Source organism: Crocuta crocuta, unplaced genomic scaffold (genome assembly GCF_008692635.1).
Source record: "Crocuta crocuta isolate KB4526 unplaced genomic scaffold, BGI_CrCroc_1.0 scaffold26, whole genome shotgun sequence".
In the NCBI taxonomy this organism is placed as follows: Eukaryota; Metazoa; Chordata; class Mammalia; order Carnivora; family Hyaenidae; genus Crocuta; species Crocuta crocuta.
Genome location: NW_027532249.1, coordinates 3,540,335 through 3,556,341, shown reverse-complemented (window position 1 = coordinate 3,556,341; position 16,007 = coordinate 3,540,335). Strand labels below are relative to the sequence as shown.

The following is a 16,007-nucleotide window of genomic DNA, read 5'->3' as shown; positions in this document are numbered from 1 at the left end:
TCACTTAAAGATCTCAAAATGTGCACATGATCCTTTCAGATAAGCACGTGTTGAGGAGGCCTTCTCTGTGTCAATAATCTGTGAATCTTGCGTCTTCGTGCCTTGCCACCCCTCTCAGAAGAGAAGTGACCTGCAGCTGAGGCCAGTTGCTTTGTTCTAGTATGTTCTACTTTCTGGGCAACCTCTGCATTTTACCTTATACCTCTTCCTTTGAAATTTCCACTTCTACCGTTGTATTGTTAATTTCTAAGGTCAGTCTTACTCCCTGAATAATCCTCTGAAATAGTATCCTGCTCTTTTTTGTGTCTGGGTATGAACATCTGGTCTTAGGAGAGCGTTTATTTTTGAAAGATTAAAATGTGCACTGCAAGGGCTGTTTGCACTGGGGTTTGTAGACTGGTGCAACTTGGCTTTTAGTTGGGCGGCTCCAAGTATCAGGATCTGCGGGATTTTCCTCTTACCCGGAGGGGACTCCTCACCTCTTCTGTCTGGGCTCACAGGGGTAGTGGGGGTCACAAGCTCCCAAGCCCGGCCCCGTCTGATGCAGATTTCCTGGAGACCCAGCTCCCACCTCTTCCTGGAATGCAGGAGGGTCTGGCCTCTGGTTTTGCGGCCAGGGGCACCAAGGGTATGTTGTTGTGCAGCCTTTCACTGACGCTGTTTTCAGCCTTGTCTTCCAGTTCTTGATAAATTCAGGGTTTCTGCGGCAGGAATTGTCTTGCTTCCCAGTGGCTCTCCTCCCTGATGGCCCTTAGGGCTCCAGCTGCTTTTTTCTCAGTGACCACTCGGCCACATGCTTTTCGTTGACATCACTCGTCTCGTGTGGTCTCATCTCCAGATCTGTTTGACCTTGTGAATTTGTACCGTTTATTCCTTAAACCATTGGACAAGGGTTTTGGAGGGAGTGGATATAAATGCATGTATTCGATTTCCAGTATATAATGGACCCCTTTCCTAATCAGCTTTAAAGAATTATTTAACAGGGAAAGCACTGAGCTGAGACCTTTATATAATTAAGCGAAACTGGAGGTTATTACGCAGCCGTCAGATTCTGAAGACAAAGTGCTAGAAATGCAGAAATTAGCATTCACAGGTCTTACAGGGTGATACGCAGAAAAATAGATTACGTAGTTTTTGAGTGCTAACGTTTTGAACAAAATCAGCTCTGTGTCTCCTAAACAATGCACTGTATTACTGTACTTCTAGACCCTTTCAAAAATGTCCAAATTTCTGGAAATACATATATTGTGACCGTGCCATTTCTAGGTTAATTATTGTATACATGCGGGACAGGTTTCTAAAGCTTATTCTTACCATACTTCTTTTCTTTCTACAAAAGCAGTACAGTTTCATTATGGAAAATACTGGTGAGAAACAGAGGAAAATATCCTTCTCCCCTACTCTCACCAACCAGAGATGACCTCTCCTGCCCTCTGGTTCTATGTTTATACTAGGTCAGAACTGATACCCTTGGTCTTCATGGCTGTGTCCCCATTCTTTTCCAGGACACCGGGGTTGGGAAATCAAGCATTGTGTGTCGATTTGTCCAGGATCACTTTGACCACAACATCAGCCCGACCATTGGGTAAGTTCCCGTATGTTCTTCTCTTTCACATTTCTTCCCTTCAAAGCACTTGGAGAGGTCACTTTGTGCCTGAGCCTGCAAGGGGGTGCCACATGGCTTTTAGTTGCGACGGCGGGGGTGGGGGGCGGGGCCTTCAAGTATCAGAATCTGCAAGGAGTTTTCCTCCCAGCCAGTGAGAATCAATCCCAACTGTAAAGACTTGGAAAGAAATGCAGGGACTTTTAGGCATTGTGTCCGGCCACATTGTCCCTGTCAATAATTCTTCTTTCCTAGCCAACTCTCCTCTTAGGCTGCAGCCTAAGACCATCTCCTTGATCTCCAAGAGCATTACTCTGCAGATCATACCAGCTTTATTTCCAGATGGAAGAGGAGACACAGGACAAATCCCCAGAGGCCCTGCTTTCGGTAGCCTGCCAGCAAACCTGGAAACACTCTCCGCTCACACAGCATAGGGGTCCATGCAGTCTGTGGGGGCAGATCGATTTTCTTTTCTGGATTAATCAACTGTCATTCTTATGCTTGAGGAGGGGAGGTGGATTATTCACTTCTGAGGCCCCAACCTTGGACTATAGGAGCATTTTCCTATTCCATTTTCTCATTTCTACAGATGCTTTTGCCAGCTGTGCTTTGCTGGGCCGTTTTGCAGGTGCTTGCTTTTTCATTCTTTCAGAACTTGGCCTCACTGATTTTTTTTCTCCCTGAACATATCATGCTCTTTGCAGAGAGCAAAGGTTTAGTTTTCTTTTCAAGGGAAAAAAATGTATTTTGGGAAGGACTGATGAGGACAGGAGCGATTGTCTCTATCACGTGCAAGTGGAGAAGATTCATCACGGGGCATAAGTAGATGCTCCAGCAGTTGGTTGATAGGCCAGTGGTCGGAGTGGTGTAGGTGAGAAAATCCACTGCCGTTTGCAGTTTAAAAATGGGTTGAAGAAACACCGTCACAAAAGTATGCATCAGGAACTGTGATGGCAAGCTAGGAAGTTAGCCTGTTTCGTGGATGCTGGCGGAGGACGCATGACTCCCAGATCAGACACAGGGAAAGCAGCAGTAGTTGGAATGTTGTCATTTTGTATTGGTTCTCTGAGCACTGATTTCCTGGAGTGTAACATGAGGAGGGTCCGATGACACTCTACATGCAGTGGGTTGAGTCACAAGAGAGGACGCCCAAGTTTACGGAACCCAGATCTTTTATAATGGGCAGTAAGCATGTCTGTGCTTTGCTCCTGAGGAAGACCTTGTTTCTCCCCTCCAACGCTATTTGCTGTTCAAACAGCCTTGGAAATATAGTCTGGAGAAAAGACTGTGCCTTTGCTTGCATGATGTGGACAGTGGTAGAGATCTGTGGGAGTTGTCTCCCAACACAGGCCATTCCATAGATCAGGAACAGTTTCATAGAAGAAATTCTTTATATTCTTCTCTGCGATGTACTTAAAAAAAAATTTTTTTTTAACATGTATTTATTTTTGAGAGGGACACAGAGTGTGAGCAGGGGAGGGGCAGAGAGAGAGGAAGACACAGAGTCTGAAGCAGGCTCCAGGCTCTGAGCTGTCAGCACATAGCCTGATGTGGGGCTTGAAGTCATGAACCACATGATCATGACCTGAGCTGAAGTCGGACATTTAACTGACTGAGCCACCCAGGTGCCCCATGATGTACTTCTATTCTCCTTAATTTTCCACTTTGGTGTGTTTAATAAAAGCCAAACCCCTAAAAGTGATTGACTCTGAGTGTGGTTTTGGAAGATGGAGGAGATTCTCACCTTCTACTTTTTAAACTTAAAAAAAATCATTTTTAATAAACAATCTGTATTCTTTTTGTAATGATTTTTCTAAATAAAAAGGCAATGCATGTTCTTACTATAAATTACGGTAAATACATAAGTGTTCAGCATGTCTTTTACACATAGGTATAAGCATCATTGTGCCTCTGTTAGGCATATCATGGGAAAAGTAATACAGATATTTCCATTTTTAAAATATGTTTATTCTTATCAGCAGTCTGTATATATTTTAACCACTTTATAAGAGAAGGCCTCATGGGACAGTTGTGGTTTTGATAATATTGGGTCATATCACTTAGAAAGATACTGGGGCACCTGGGTGGCTCAGTCAGTTGAGCGTCTGACTTCGGCTCAGGTCATGATCTTGAGGTTCGTGGGTTCAGGCCCCTCATCAGGCTCTGTGCTGACAGCTCAGAGCCTGGAGCCAGCTTTGGATTCTGTGTCTCCTTCTCTCTCTCTGCCCTCCCCTGCTCACGCTCTGTCTCTCCCTCTCAAAAATAAATAAACATTAAACAAAAAGAGAAATACTTAGAATTTCCATTTAGTGCGATCATAGGTTGATAAATAGAACTGTTAACTTCTGGCGTGTGTGTGTGTATGTGGTGGGGGTCGTGTGGGAATTGCAGGGCCATATGCTTTTCTGCTTGGGACTTGTGTGGTTTGCCTCTTAGTCTTGGGAAAAAGTAGAAGAAGTTGAGGAAACATTACTGGCAGGGGTGCCGAGCAGTGCAGGGCTGAGCTGTGTGCTGGACACGGTGGTCGGCTGGGCCATGGGACGCGAGGGAAGACAGCCTGACACCTTCCGCCTAAAAACTGCTGTGCTTCCCCTGGGAATAAGAACATAATGAGGACACCGCTATCACATCTAGAAAATTAGTTTTGATTCAATACTATCTGACAGAGAGCCTAAATTTAAATGTTTCCAATTGTCCTCAAAATGTCTTTTAAAGCTTTTTCCCCTCCTAATTCCAGATCCAGCCAACGGGCATTTGGTTGCTTTATCTCCTTGTGCTGTCTTAATCTAGATGGTAGAACAATCTCCCTGCCTCTTGTTATGTTTGCTTTTCATGACATTGAGTTCCTTGAAGCATCCAGGCCGATTGTCTCTTCGAACGCTCCGCCTTCTGGATTTGCCTGATTTGTTTCTTCCTGATGAAATTAAGGTTAATGGTTTTGGCCAGAATGCTCCACAGGTGACGTGTTCATCACATAAGGAGCTTATTACATCTGGCTGCCCCCCGCCCCGTGTTTGGAATACTCCCGAGTTTTTATTGAAGGGGAGGCTTTATCTCACAGAAAAAAGTCAAGGGCATAAACTTTTGACGTCTTGTATCCTTACATCTTTCATGAACACAAAGAAAAAGGTTATTAACAGGAAATATGCAAAAACAAAGTACCAAGTGTTTCATTATCTACTGAGATTTTCGAACCCTTCCTTTTTTTTTTTTTAAATGGAGAAAACAAATATCTGGTAAACCACCAAGCTTTATCCCTGCATGCATAGAAGCAGGGTGGGAATGAGATATGGTATTTTATTAGTTGCTGCTAGTGCTGGATGCTTAGCATAGGTGAATATATAAGGTGGTTTATATATTGTTGCGCTGTTGCAAGGTCCAAGCTCTGACATGCCCAAATGCTAGCTGCCCCTGTTCCTCTTCATTGTTGTAATGATAAGTTTTTAAAATCTAAGGTTTTATTTTTTTTCCCCGAGATTTGGGGCCTATTATCTTAGAACAATAGAAAGTATTATCTCAGCACAAAGTATTTGGAAACACAGTGCTTTAAATGCATTCNTCTGCGGTGGAGGTCAAGGAGGCTGTTTCCTGCTTTCTCCTCTAGGGTGTTGATAGTTTCCTGTCTCACGTTCAGGTCCTTTATTTTAAAAAAAATTATTTTTAAAAAAATTTTCCCTCCCTAAACCTCCAGTTGGACTAACAGAAAATGCAGAATTTGGGGGGGGGGTGGTGATAAGACTCTAACAGCCCTCCTCTCCTCTTAGTGGCCCCAGGAGGGAGCTTTTGGGGTCTTGCTGAGGCGATTAACTTGTCTGAAACAGGAGCCTTTGTGAAGATTGTAGGGGCACCTGGTAACATGGAGATGTTGATTCTCTTTTTTCAGGGCATCTTTTATGACCAAAACTGTGCCTTGTGGAAATGAGCTTCATAAGTTCCTCATCTGGGACACTGCTGGGCAGGAGCGGGTAAGTGTACGCGGTTCTTGGCTTTCTAGGGAAAATACGGAGCCCGGTTCCTGAAGGTTTATTTGTATTTGGCAAGCCTGTTGCTTGCGAGTGACTGGAATCCAGCTGCTGTGATTTAATCAAATGGAGATGTGCTTTAACGCTGTGTGAAAAAATGTATGTGGGTGGCTCTCTTGATGTGGGGCTGAGTTCGAGTCCCCCAAATGTATGGTCAGAGGCACCCAGCTCCATCCTATTTCTTTGCTTGCTTACCTCTAGGCTGGCTTCATTATGAGGCAGACCCACCTCCTTCCCTTCCCCAAAGGTGGCCAGAATGGCTCTGTTGGTGGCTCCAGGCCTGCATTCTGCCACCTGAGCAGTCCCACAAAGGATAGTATCTCTTCTCTGTGAATTGCACCCCATGTCTCAGTGCCTGTGGGTTCTCACTGGCCAGATTTGGGTCACATGTTCTACTCCTGAACTTGATACTTTGTAGCAGCGTTCAAGAGATATTGGGCACTCCTGTTTGTAGAGCCAGGTAATACACTTACCCTACATGTAGAGCTGCCATCAGCTCCACCTGAGCCACACTGGTTGGAAGTCCAGTAGGCTTAGTCACCCACAGAAAATCTGGCTTCTCTTACTGTGAAACGGGCTGAGAGACATTGGCTTACCAGAGATAGCCAATGACTTGTCTCTTATTCTTAATTCCTTTTATGTGCTGAAAATATTTATGGGGACGATTATTTAAAAAGCTTGTGTTTTTAGATTTTAATGTTTATTTATTTTTGAGAGAGGGAGAGGGAATGAGCAGGTGAGGAGCGGACACAGAATCTGAAGCAGACTCTAGGCTCTGAGCCGTCCATACAGAGCCCGATGTGGGGCTTGAACTCATGAATCTTAAGATCAAGACCTGAGCCCAAGTTGGACACTTAACCCACTGAGCCACCCAGGTGCCCCTTGTGTTTCTAGATTTAAAAAAATGAGATAATACCAGCACAGACTGTCTATAACAGGATATTCATATAATAACTAGGGTGTATATTATCAAAGTTGAAAAAGATGGTCAGGATAAGTGACACACAGTGAGTACCAATAGCTTGCCTTCACTGGGAGCTTTCAGCCTGCTCAAAACTTTCATCAGAGCTAATGATCACGGAGTGAAAGAGTAAAATGATACAAGCTCACATGTCACCTTCTCTACCTACCCTGTTTAAATAACAACGCTTCCCCTTTTTCCCTCCCTGCTCCGCTCCATTTTTCTCCACAGACCTTACCACCTGCTAATATGCTATTTAATTCACTTATTGATTCTGTGATTGTCTCTCTCTCAAAGCAAGAGAATCCAGGGTTCGGGATAATGCAGCATTTTCATTATCCGCTCCTAACAAAGCAAGTGTGCGTTTCTATAATTTTCATTTTATATAAATCCTCGTCCCAGCATTCGTTCATAAAGGCTACTAAGGTTTTCAAGATTTCTTTCTTCTTAATTAGGACGAATCTTCTGGCCTACAAATGCTAACCTCATTAGAACATCTTCTATTTTGCTGCTAAATTGAGAGCCCTGACTTGCACACACGAAGCCGCTGCCTTGGAGCACCTCTTTCACTCTGTGAGTCAGCTGTGCATGCTGACTCCCGAAATGAGGTGACGGATCCAAGGAAAAAAATATCTGCTCAGGGATCTCTTCATTACATATCTCCCTTTTTACATACAATGTATGTATACTTGTAGTATGTAGATCTGCTAGGTTTTTGGTTTTGCGGGGGTTTGGTTTTTTGGTTGTTATTTAAACTTTAGCACAGAGGCTTTCTTGCTCCCATTTTTCCTTTTGGCCATGAAATAGTTGCTTCTGTAGTTGCTTTTAATGTGCATAAGAAGTCAGTTTTACAAATAGCCGTCTTAGTATTAGCAACACTATTGTTTCTACAATTGGTGGGTCGTTCCTAAGGGCTTGCTATGTTGCATGCCCTTTTCCAAATGCCTTCTGTGTATTAATAACACACTTAGTCGTCTCGCGGCACTCTGAAGTGGGAGCTACTTTCATCCCTATTTATAGGTGAGGTCACTGAGAGGCAGAGAGGTTAAGTAACTCGCTCAAGATCACACAGCCAATTAGGCATAAAGCTGAAATATGAATCCAGCAGCCTGGGTCCTGAGCTTTGTAGTTCTGTTCTGCTAGAAAAAGCACCCAGAAGCCACGCACGTGAAAGTAAAGTTGGCCAAAATCCCACCACCCAGATATTTGCACCGTTTTTTAGATTTTGTTTTTTTAATTGACGTATACTTGACATACAGTATTCTATTAATTTCAGGTGTACATCGTAGTGATTTGATATTTGTATACATTATGAAATGATCCCCACAAGAAGTCTAATTTCTACTATTGACATTAGATGACCATGCTTCAGATATCTCACTATATGTGTTGATAACTTCATATTAAAAGGGTCATGGTTCTTTATAATCCGTTGTTTTCACTTGATAATAACAGTATTCCTGAAGAAAGATTTCTGTATGATCTCAGCAGAGTATTTGACATTTCCTTACTTATCCTAATATAACATTCAAGTGGTTGGCTGCTTTTGATGAAATCTGATTCTCAAAAGTGACAACTGTAGTTTGTAATTTGATCACTGACCATCTCAAAGTGAAATAGCAATAGAAAATTTTTTGTAAGGCCATATTTCTAATTATTCTCATTGCTTCTCCTAAAATTTGACTATGAGAGGTTATAGACATCTGTGACTATATTGCTACATCTGTAATTTTAAAAGCATAATCTTATATACATTATATTCTAAATATTGTATATTGCGTGTAGTATTATTATTGCTTTATGTATTAGGAGTATTATCTATTATTATAATGATTAGTCTTATATATGCAAGGTCTGATTCCACAGTAGTGCTTCAGGGAAGAGGGACTGAGTTTTGGATGATAACTTCACGTGGATGCTTTTTAGAATCTAGATTTGTGGAGAGCGGGTGAGAATTGTCTGTACAGCTTTTGTGGTCATCGATCCCTCTAACCCTCGAAGGCCTGATTTAGTTATCCTCAGGCTGCCCTTGTCTGGTGTCCCTCCGTGCAGTCTCACATCTCTCCAGCGATGGCAATTTCTCAGTCATTTTGGCAGCTTGTTGCTGGATTTAATCGTGCTTGTAATGACGTTACCTAATGTTGGAGCTAAAAATAAATTCCCTGCTGCTGCTTGTGCCTCTTGCTATTTGTTCTGTCTCATTAATTGTTGGAGTCCAGTGCACTTTATTATCCCTCCTTATCTGTGTAGAAATCTGCTGCTGTTCTCCTTAGTCTTTGTAATTTTAAACAAACAAAATCTCTTTGGATTTATGGTTTCATAATCTAAAGACATAGACTTCTGTGTCCTCCAAGGGGGATAATGCTCAGTGCAGTGCTTTGTATCTGTTAATTGCTCAGTATTTGTTTATTTGGGGAACGAGTCAACCAAGTTCTGCCTAGCATACACAATATTAATTTTGGACTATATCTGTGGCACAAATTCATACTCTTGAAAAATTACTCTTCCATCAGAGCACTGGAAATGTAGAAGGATCACTCTCCTCCTCCCTCTCTTTGTATAATAGAGTGTTCATTCCTGATATGCTGTCATTCAGCCATATATGACGGCCATCTTAGGATTCTTTCTATGGTACGTGCTAATCCATAGACTGTCTCTGTAAGAAAGTGTTTGAAAATTTAATCATTTTCAATTAACCAAATGATTGTTGAATCCAATTTGTTAGAAACTTAACATTTGGAAGGTTTGCGCAGTTTGTTGCTGCCAAAGAGGAGTGTCGAGGGGGCGAGGGTGCCCTTGCAGTGCCCGTGTTGTAACTTTGGTGAGGACTTTGGGGGGTTTTCATCCTTTCCTCCTGGAATGACTTGTTCTGGTTTGTGCTTTGTGCGGAGCTGTGCCGAGGACTCAGCCCAGCTGAGTCTGTGAGAGTCTGATGAGACTGCATCAGCAGTCGGTCAGCAGATGCCTCTGGAAGGATGTGCACAGGAGCTGAAGTGGTCCCAGGGGAGAGAAAGGAATTAATCTGCCCAGCTTTGTCCTCTCCCACTGGTCTGGGTTTGTGATTCTGTCAACACATCCATCTTTCCCATTGGATTTCCTTTCGACTCCCTTTGTTTTTCCACATAAACTGAGGACTAGAATATCCTCATTGTTATTAAAAATGCCTCCTCAATAGGAAATGCAACCTTCATGTTCTAGATGTGTGCTTCCAAGTCATTCTGTTTTTGCTTTAAAACACTAGCACAATCCATAGGATAACTCCCTTAAAATGTTAGTATCTTGGAATAATTACAGGTGTCATTTTCTTGATCTGACCCATCAGAGAAATATTATTTTAAGAACCTAACATGAACAAATATTAGCATCATCTTATTCTCTTGTTTCACTTGGGTTGGCTGTCTATCCACCCTAGTGCCTCAGTCATAATGGTCACATTTATAAAATTTGCACCACGGTCAAATTCCTCAAAGGTGATTGATCGTTTTTTTGTGAAAATGAAAGTTCTCCCCTTACTCTACTAACACATCTTAAGTTGAATAGATTGACTTCTGAAATCAAGCTCATTGTTATATATTATTTTTGAGATGAAACTGGAGAACACATACAGACTAAAAAATAGCCTCCCTTTCCCCATATTTACCAGGAATTATGGAGCTTTGAACTTAATGGGAAAAATGACATGATGCAGAGATTTGTGTAGGAGATTATATAATTTATTGCCACTGTCTTTTTGGGGTATTTATTTATTTTAGAGAGAGAGAGCAGGGGAGAGGGGCAGAGGGAGAGCAAGAGAGAGAGAGAGAGAGAGAGAGAGAGAGAAAACCTCCAGCAGGCTCTATGATCAGCACAGAGCCTGATGAGGAGCTCAATCCCATGACCCTGGGATCATGACCTGAGTCCAAATCAAGAGTTGGACGCTCAACCGACTGAGCCACCCATGCACCCCCTTTATTGGGTATTTAAGAAATTGACAAAACATTGGAAATGAAGGAAATGCTAAGTAAGAACAAATTGAACACTGTACGGGACTGAGTAAGATAGTATTCTCTAATAAATGATAGAGCTATTGTAGAATTCTAAGTATGATCTTAAATAAACACAACTGTATGTAGAATTTAGAATACCACTATTAATCTTGAAAATGACACTTGTTTGTGTGTGCATGAATTCTTTTTTATCTTTGTGTTTAAAAATATTCTTGTACTTACAGAAAAGTCACAAAAATATTACAGGAGCTCTCTAGCCGAGGTGGCTCTGTTTCAAGCTGTGGCTCTGTAGTTGCCTGGGGGGACTCTGCCTTCTTGTTCATTCTGGGGTTAGGGAGGCAACAGATCCCTGGGAAAGCTCTTCTCAGGCAGTACAGAAGCATGAGGGGCAAAGGGCAGACGTGAAGCCTCTTAATGCTGGGGTTAGAATGGGCACATGTCACATGGCCTACATTCCATTGGCCAAGGCAAGTCATGTGGCTGAGCCCAAAGTCAAAAGAGAGAAACATGATCTTTAGAAGAAGTGAAAATACTACATTGGTATAGACAGGGCATGAATTCATGGAAAAGTGAAGAATTGGTGGTCATAATTTTGTCTTCCATAGGCTTCTGTGTACCTTGAAGGCTCAACTTCTTCAGCCTGGAACTTCTTTTCAGACATCTGCCTCCATCTTTTCCCACTGAACTTTAGTCTTGCATACTCTATGATATTTCATCCAAAATGAATTTCCTGTAAAGAAATCTGAAATTGTAGAAATAATGTTTGCCCTCTGGTGGCTTTTAAAATACAGTTGATCCTTGAACAGTGTGGGGGTAAGGAGTGCTCACCCCTCGCACAGTTGAAAATCTATGTTTAGCTTTGGACTCTCCCAGAATTTAACTATAATAGCCTACTGTTGACTCAAAGCCTTACTGACAACATAAACAGTCAATGAACACATATTTTGTATGTTATATGTAAGATACCGTATTCTTACAATAAAGTAAGCTAGAGAAAAGAAAATGTGATTAGAAAATCATAGGAGAAAATGCATGTACAGTACTGTACTGTAAAAAACATCTGCATTTAAGTGCACTTGTGCAGTTCAAGCCCATGTTGTTCAAGGGTGAGCTATATGTTTATTACTTCCTGGTGCCTGAGATGGACCCTCTCTATGTTTCTGAAAAGAGCCCAGTGAAGATAGCTGTGGTGTGAAATTCTCTCTTCACCTGTTCCTGGGGAACTCTTTTCCTTTTTATTAAATTATTTTTAATTTTTTTAATGTTTTATTTATTTTTGAGAGAGAGAGAGAGAGAGACAGCATGAGTAGGGGACGGTCAGAGAGAGAGGGAGACACAGAATCTGGAGACAGGCTCCAGGCTCTGAGCTAGCCGTCAGCACAGAGCCTGATGCGGGGCTCGAACCCACGAACCGTGAGATCATGACCTGAGCCGGAGCCTGACGCTCAACCGACTGAGCCACCCAGGCTCCCCCTCGGGAACTCTTTTCCTGTTCACTTCCTCACCTGCTCTAGACTCACTCAGTGCTTCAGTCTCATAAGCTTCTTGTTTTCATTCCCTGGTTCACCTTGGAAGCAGTTGAGCCGTGCTTTTATCTTTTTTTGGATAATCCATCCTGGAGTTTTAGTTGTGAGAAATAAAATTAACTGATAAACGCTTTTGTCTATATTTGTTTCTCTGTGGATTATCAGCTTGTAGAGTATTACCTGTGTTTTTGCTTTTATTTTTAGAGAAAAAATGTTTTAAGTTTGTTTTATTTATTTTGAGCAAGAGTGTGAGTCGGGGAGGGGCAGAGAGAGAAAGAGAATCTCAAGCAAGTTCTGTGCTGTCAGCACGAGCCTGATGAGGGGCTAGATCCCATGTGAGATCATGACCGGAGCTGAAATCAAGAGTCAGATGCTTAACCGACTAAGCCACCTAGGTGCCCCTTACCTCTCTTTTTTTAAATACAGTTTTATTGAGATGGAAATCACAGACCATAAATACACCCATTTGAAGTGTACAGTTCAGTAGACTCTAGTATATTGATTGTGCAACCATTGCTGCAATTAATTTTATAACATTTTCAGGGCGCTTGAGTGGCTCAGCCGGTTAAGCGTCTGACTTCAGCTCAGGTCATGATCTCGCGGACTATGAGTTTGAGCCCCTCATCGGGCTCTGTGCTGACAGCTCAGAGCATGGAGCCTGCTTTGGATTCTGTGTCTCCCTCTCTCTCTGCCCCTTTCCCACTCACACTCTGTCTTTCTCTCAAAGATAAATAAACATTAAAAAAAAATAAAAACATTTTCATCATCCCCAAAGAAACCCTGAACCTATTAGCAATCATTTCCCATTAATTCCTGAGTTCCTCAACCCTTGGCTGCTTTCTGCCTCTAGATTTGCCTAATCTCGACATCTCTTACAAATGGAATCATACAGTCTGTGTTTTTTGTGACTGGCTTCTTTCATTTAGGATAATGTTTTAGATGTTCATCCACGTTGTAACTTGAATCAGTGCTCCCTTCTTTTTCATGGCTGATTAATACTCCATTGTATGGATGCACCACATTTTGTTTATCCATTCATCAGATGATGGACATTTAGGTTGTTTCCACTTTTTGGCTATTATGAATACTGCCTCTGTAAGCATTCATGTATAGGTTTTTGTGTAGATAGCTTTGTTTGTTTAATATCTTGGGAATATATCTAGAAATTGATGGGTCATATGGTAACTCTATGTTTAGCATTTTGAGGATCTGCCAAATTGTTCTCCCAAGTGTCTGCACCATTTTCTATTCCTACCAGCAATGGATGAGGTTCCTGATTCTCCACATTCCCACCAACACTGTCTTTGGCCAACTCAAGGTTACAAAGATTTACTCCTGTATGTTCTTCTAAGAGTTCTATAGTTATAGCTCTTACCTTTAGCTCTGTGATCCGTCTATTGTTAATTTTTACATATCTTATAAGGAAGGGATTCAGCTTCACTCTTTGTATGTTGATATCACACAAAATCAGTTGCCCCAACACTATTTATTGAAAATACTATTTGCCCAGTTTGTTTTCTTGGTACCTTTGTTGATAATGAGTTGACCACAAATATGAGGGTTTAATTCTGGACTCAATTCTATTTCTTTGATCTAATTTTTACTCTTCTGCCAGTACCACATTTCCCTGATTTCTGTAGCTTTTTAGCAAGTTTTGAAATTAGGAAGCATGAATTCTCCAACTTAGTCCTACTTTTTCAAGATTATTTTGGCTATTCCACATCCCTTGCATTTCCACAGGAATTTTAGGATCAGCTTGTACATTTTTGCAGAAACCCTAACTGTATTTTGATAGGGATTGTGTTGAATCTGTAGATGAATTTGAGGGTTACCAACTCCTTAAACCTTTAAGTTCTAAGCGATAAGCAAGTTGCAAGCTGTTTTTCATTTCTAATTGTGAACTGGAAATGCAGCCTTGACCTCCAAATGATACCTAAAGAAAAAATTCTGAATAAAATACTAAATCTTTGAAATGTTAAAATGCATAACAAGTTTATATAGAACTGTAAATAAAGTTATACTTGTAAAGTTGTCACTTACAACTTAACAAACTATCATTATATTTGAAATGTATTTTACTTAACTAACTTATGTTTTTTAAAGGAAAGAACCTGTCTTCAAAATATTATTTGCAGCTGATTTAGGTTTTTTTCAGTGCTATTATCTAACCCAGGACCAGACATTATTACCTTAATACATACTGACTTAAGATAAAGTGATATGCAGAAACCCATTGATTCAAAGGCTTACAGTGATTCTCCTAGTGAGTGTGCAAACTTTTTTTTCTCTAATTTTGAGATAGTTCAGGCATGCCAGGAAATAATATAAGATATTTACACCGCCCAGATTTGTTTAATCTTCATGTAATCTTAATGTTCCTTCTGTCCGAAGTTTTCCTGGAAGCTTGGGTACCTGAAAAAGGCAACGTGACGCTGATGCCCTCTAGGAGCTGATGGTTGGTTTAGCTGCACTGTTGAGCCATTATGCTTGTTTGCCTCCTTTGGCTTACCTTTGCAAGCGCGAATTGGAAAGGTTAGGTGATTGGACAATGTGAGCAGAGACTGAAACACAGCCAGGCAGGGCCATGGCCAAAATGCTGGGTCTCAGTGAGTCCCTGAGAAAGAAGAGAGAATGAAGGCGGCAAATAGCTGAGGTCAAGTTCAGCCTTGACAAACATCAAAAGACACTTTTTTGCTTTCTGTCATTCTTTCTTCGGGCCTGGACTCTGTGGTTAAGAAAATGGTTCACTTTTCATGGACTGAGCTAAAGTCAGAGGAAATTTTGACCTTTGGAAGTCCTCGAAGAATGGGGCCTCTTAGAAACTCAGAATGTGCTTTGTTTCTCCTCTGCTTGCCCTGCAGCCACTGGAAATACAGGCCCAGCTCCAAGTGGTGCCAGCAAGTAGCGCACACACAGAATCTGCTCCTCACCCATTGCTGGAGGGAAATTGCTTCACCCTCTTGCACCTTTCCTGCACCAACTAGAGAACAATTTACGTAGGAATTCACCTTCAGTGGAAGAGGGTCATTACTCGGTTTTGCTTTCCTTCCCAACCTATAATAAGAGAACAGTGCTTTTAATTAGTGAAAATTGAGATCCTGATAAGGGAAATATTCCTTTTCTCTAAGGGAAAGATTCCTTCTCTCCACCCTTTGTTCTCATAACAAAGGAAAACCAAATGAAGATTATGTGATAAGGAGAAACACCAGAAGTTTGCAAATAAGGCATATACTGTTAGGGCTACTGATAGGGCTGTGCCACCACAGCTCCTTTTAGAAGAAACCTCAGGAATCACCTTATTTAAAAGTGGTATGGCTGAAGAGGTCCAGTGGTATTTAAAAACTGGTGACAGAGGGGCACCTGGTGGCTGAGGTGGTTGAGCATCTGCCTCTTGGTTTCTGCTCAGGTCACGATCTCACAGTTTGTGGATTAAGACCCACATGGGACTCTGCACTATAGTGCGGAGCCTACTTGGGATTCTCTTCCTCCCTCTGTGTGCCCCTCCCCGACTCGCTCTCTTGGTTTCTTTGTCTCTCTCTCTCAAACTAAATAAATAAAAGTTGGTGACAGAAACTGCCCAAGGCAAGTGTGACTGAGGCATTCGAGGAGGGGCGTCTGAGGGCATCGGTGTGGGCAGCGCGAGAGCCGCCCCTGCCGGCATATCTGGTTCCCGTTTGGGGGTGTTGGTGTCATTTAGGAAATGAGGAATTTGGGTACAGAATGCCACTGGCGGGAAGGAAAGAGGAAAGGTATGTCCATATATTAAAATAAACGCAGTAAGTCCTGAGGGCAACTCTCCAAGTACTTCTGTCCTCAGCCATTGCGATGGGAAAGCCGGAAGTGAGGGACCGGAAGCGGGAAGTGGACAGACAGGAAGCTCAGCGAGGAGAGGCTCAAACATAACGTTGA

At 42.0% G+C, this 16,007-nt stretch overlaps 1 protein-coding gene across 1 annotated transcript in view; it reads left to right on the top strand.

The window, feature by feature from the left end:
* The window catches only part of RAB31 (RAB31, member RAS oncogene family), a 161,292-nt gene that overhangs the window by 91,806 nt on the left and 53,479 nt on the right, over positions 1–16,007 (top strand). The window contains exons 3-4 of the mRNA XM_077778265.1: positions 1,506–1,585; positions 5,487–5,568. Coding sequence (XP_077634391.1) covers positions 1,506–1,585; positions 5,487–5,568 — 162 coding nt within the window. The remainder of the gene's footprint in view (positions 1–1,505; positions 1,586–5,486; positions 5,569–16,007) is intronic.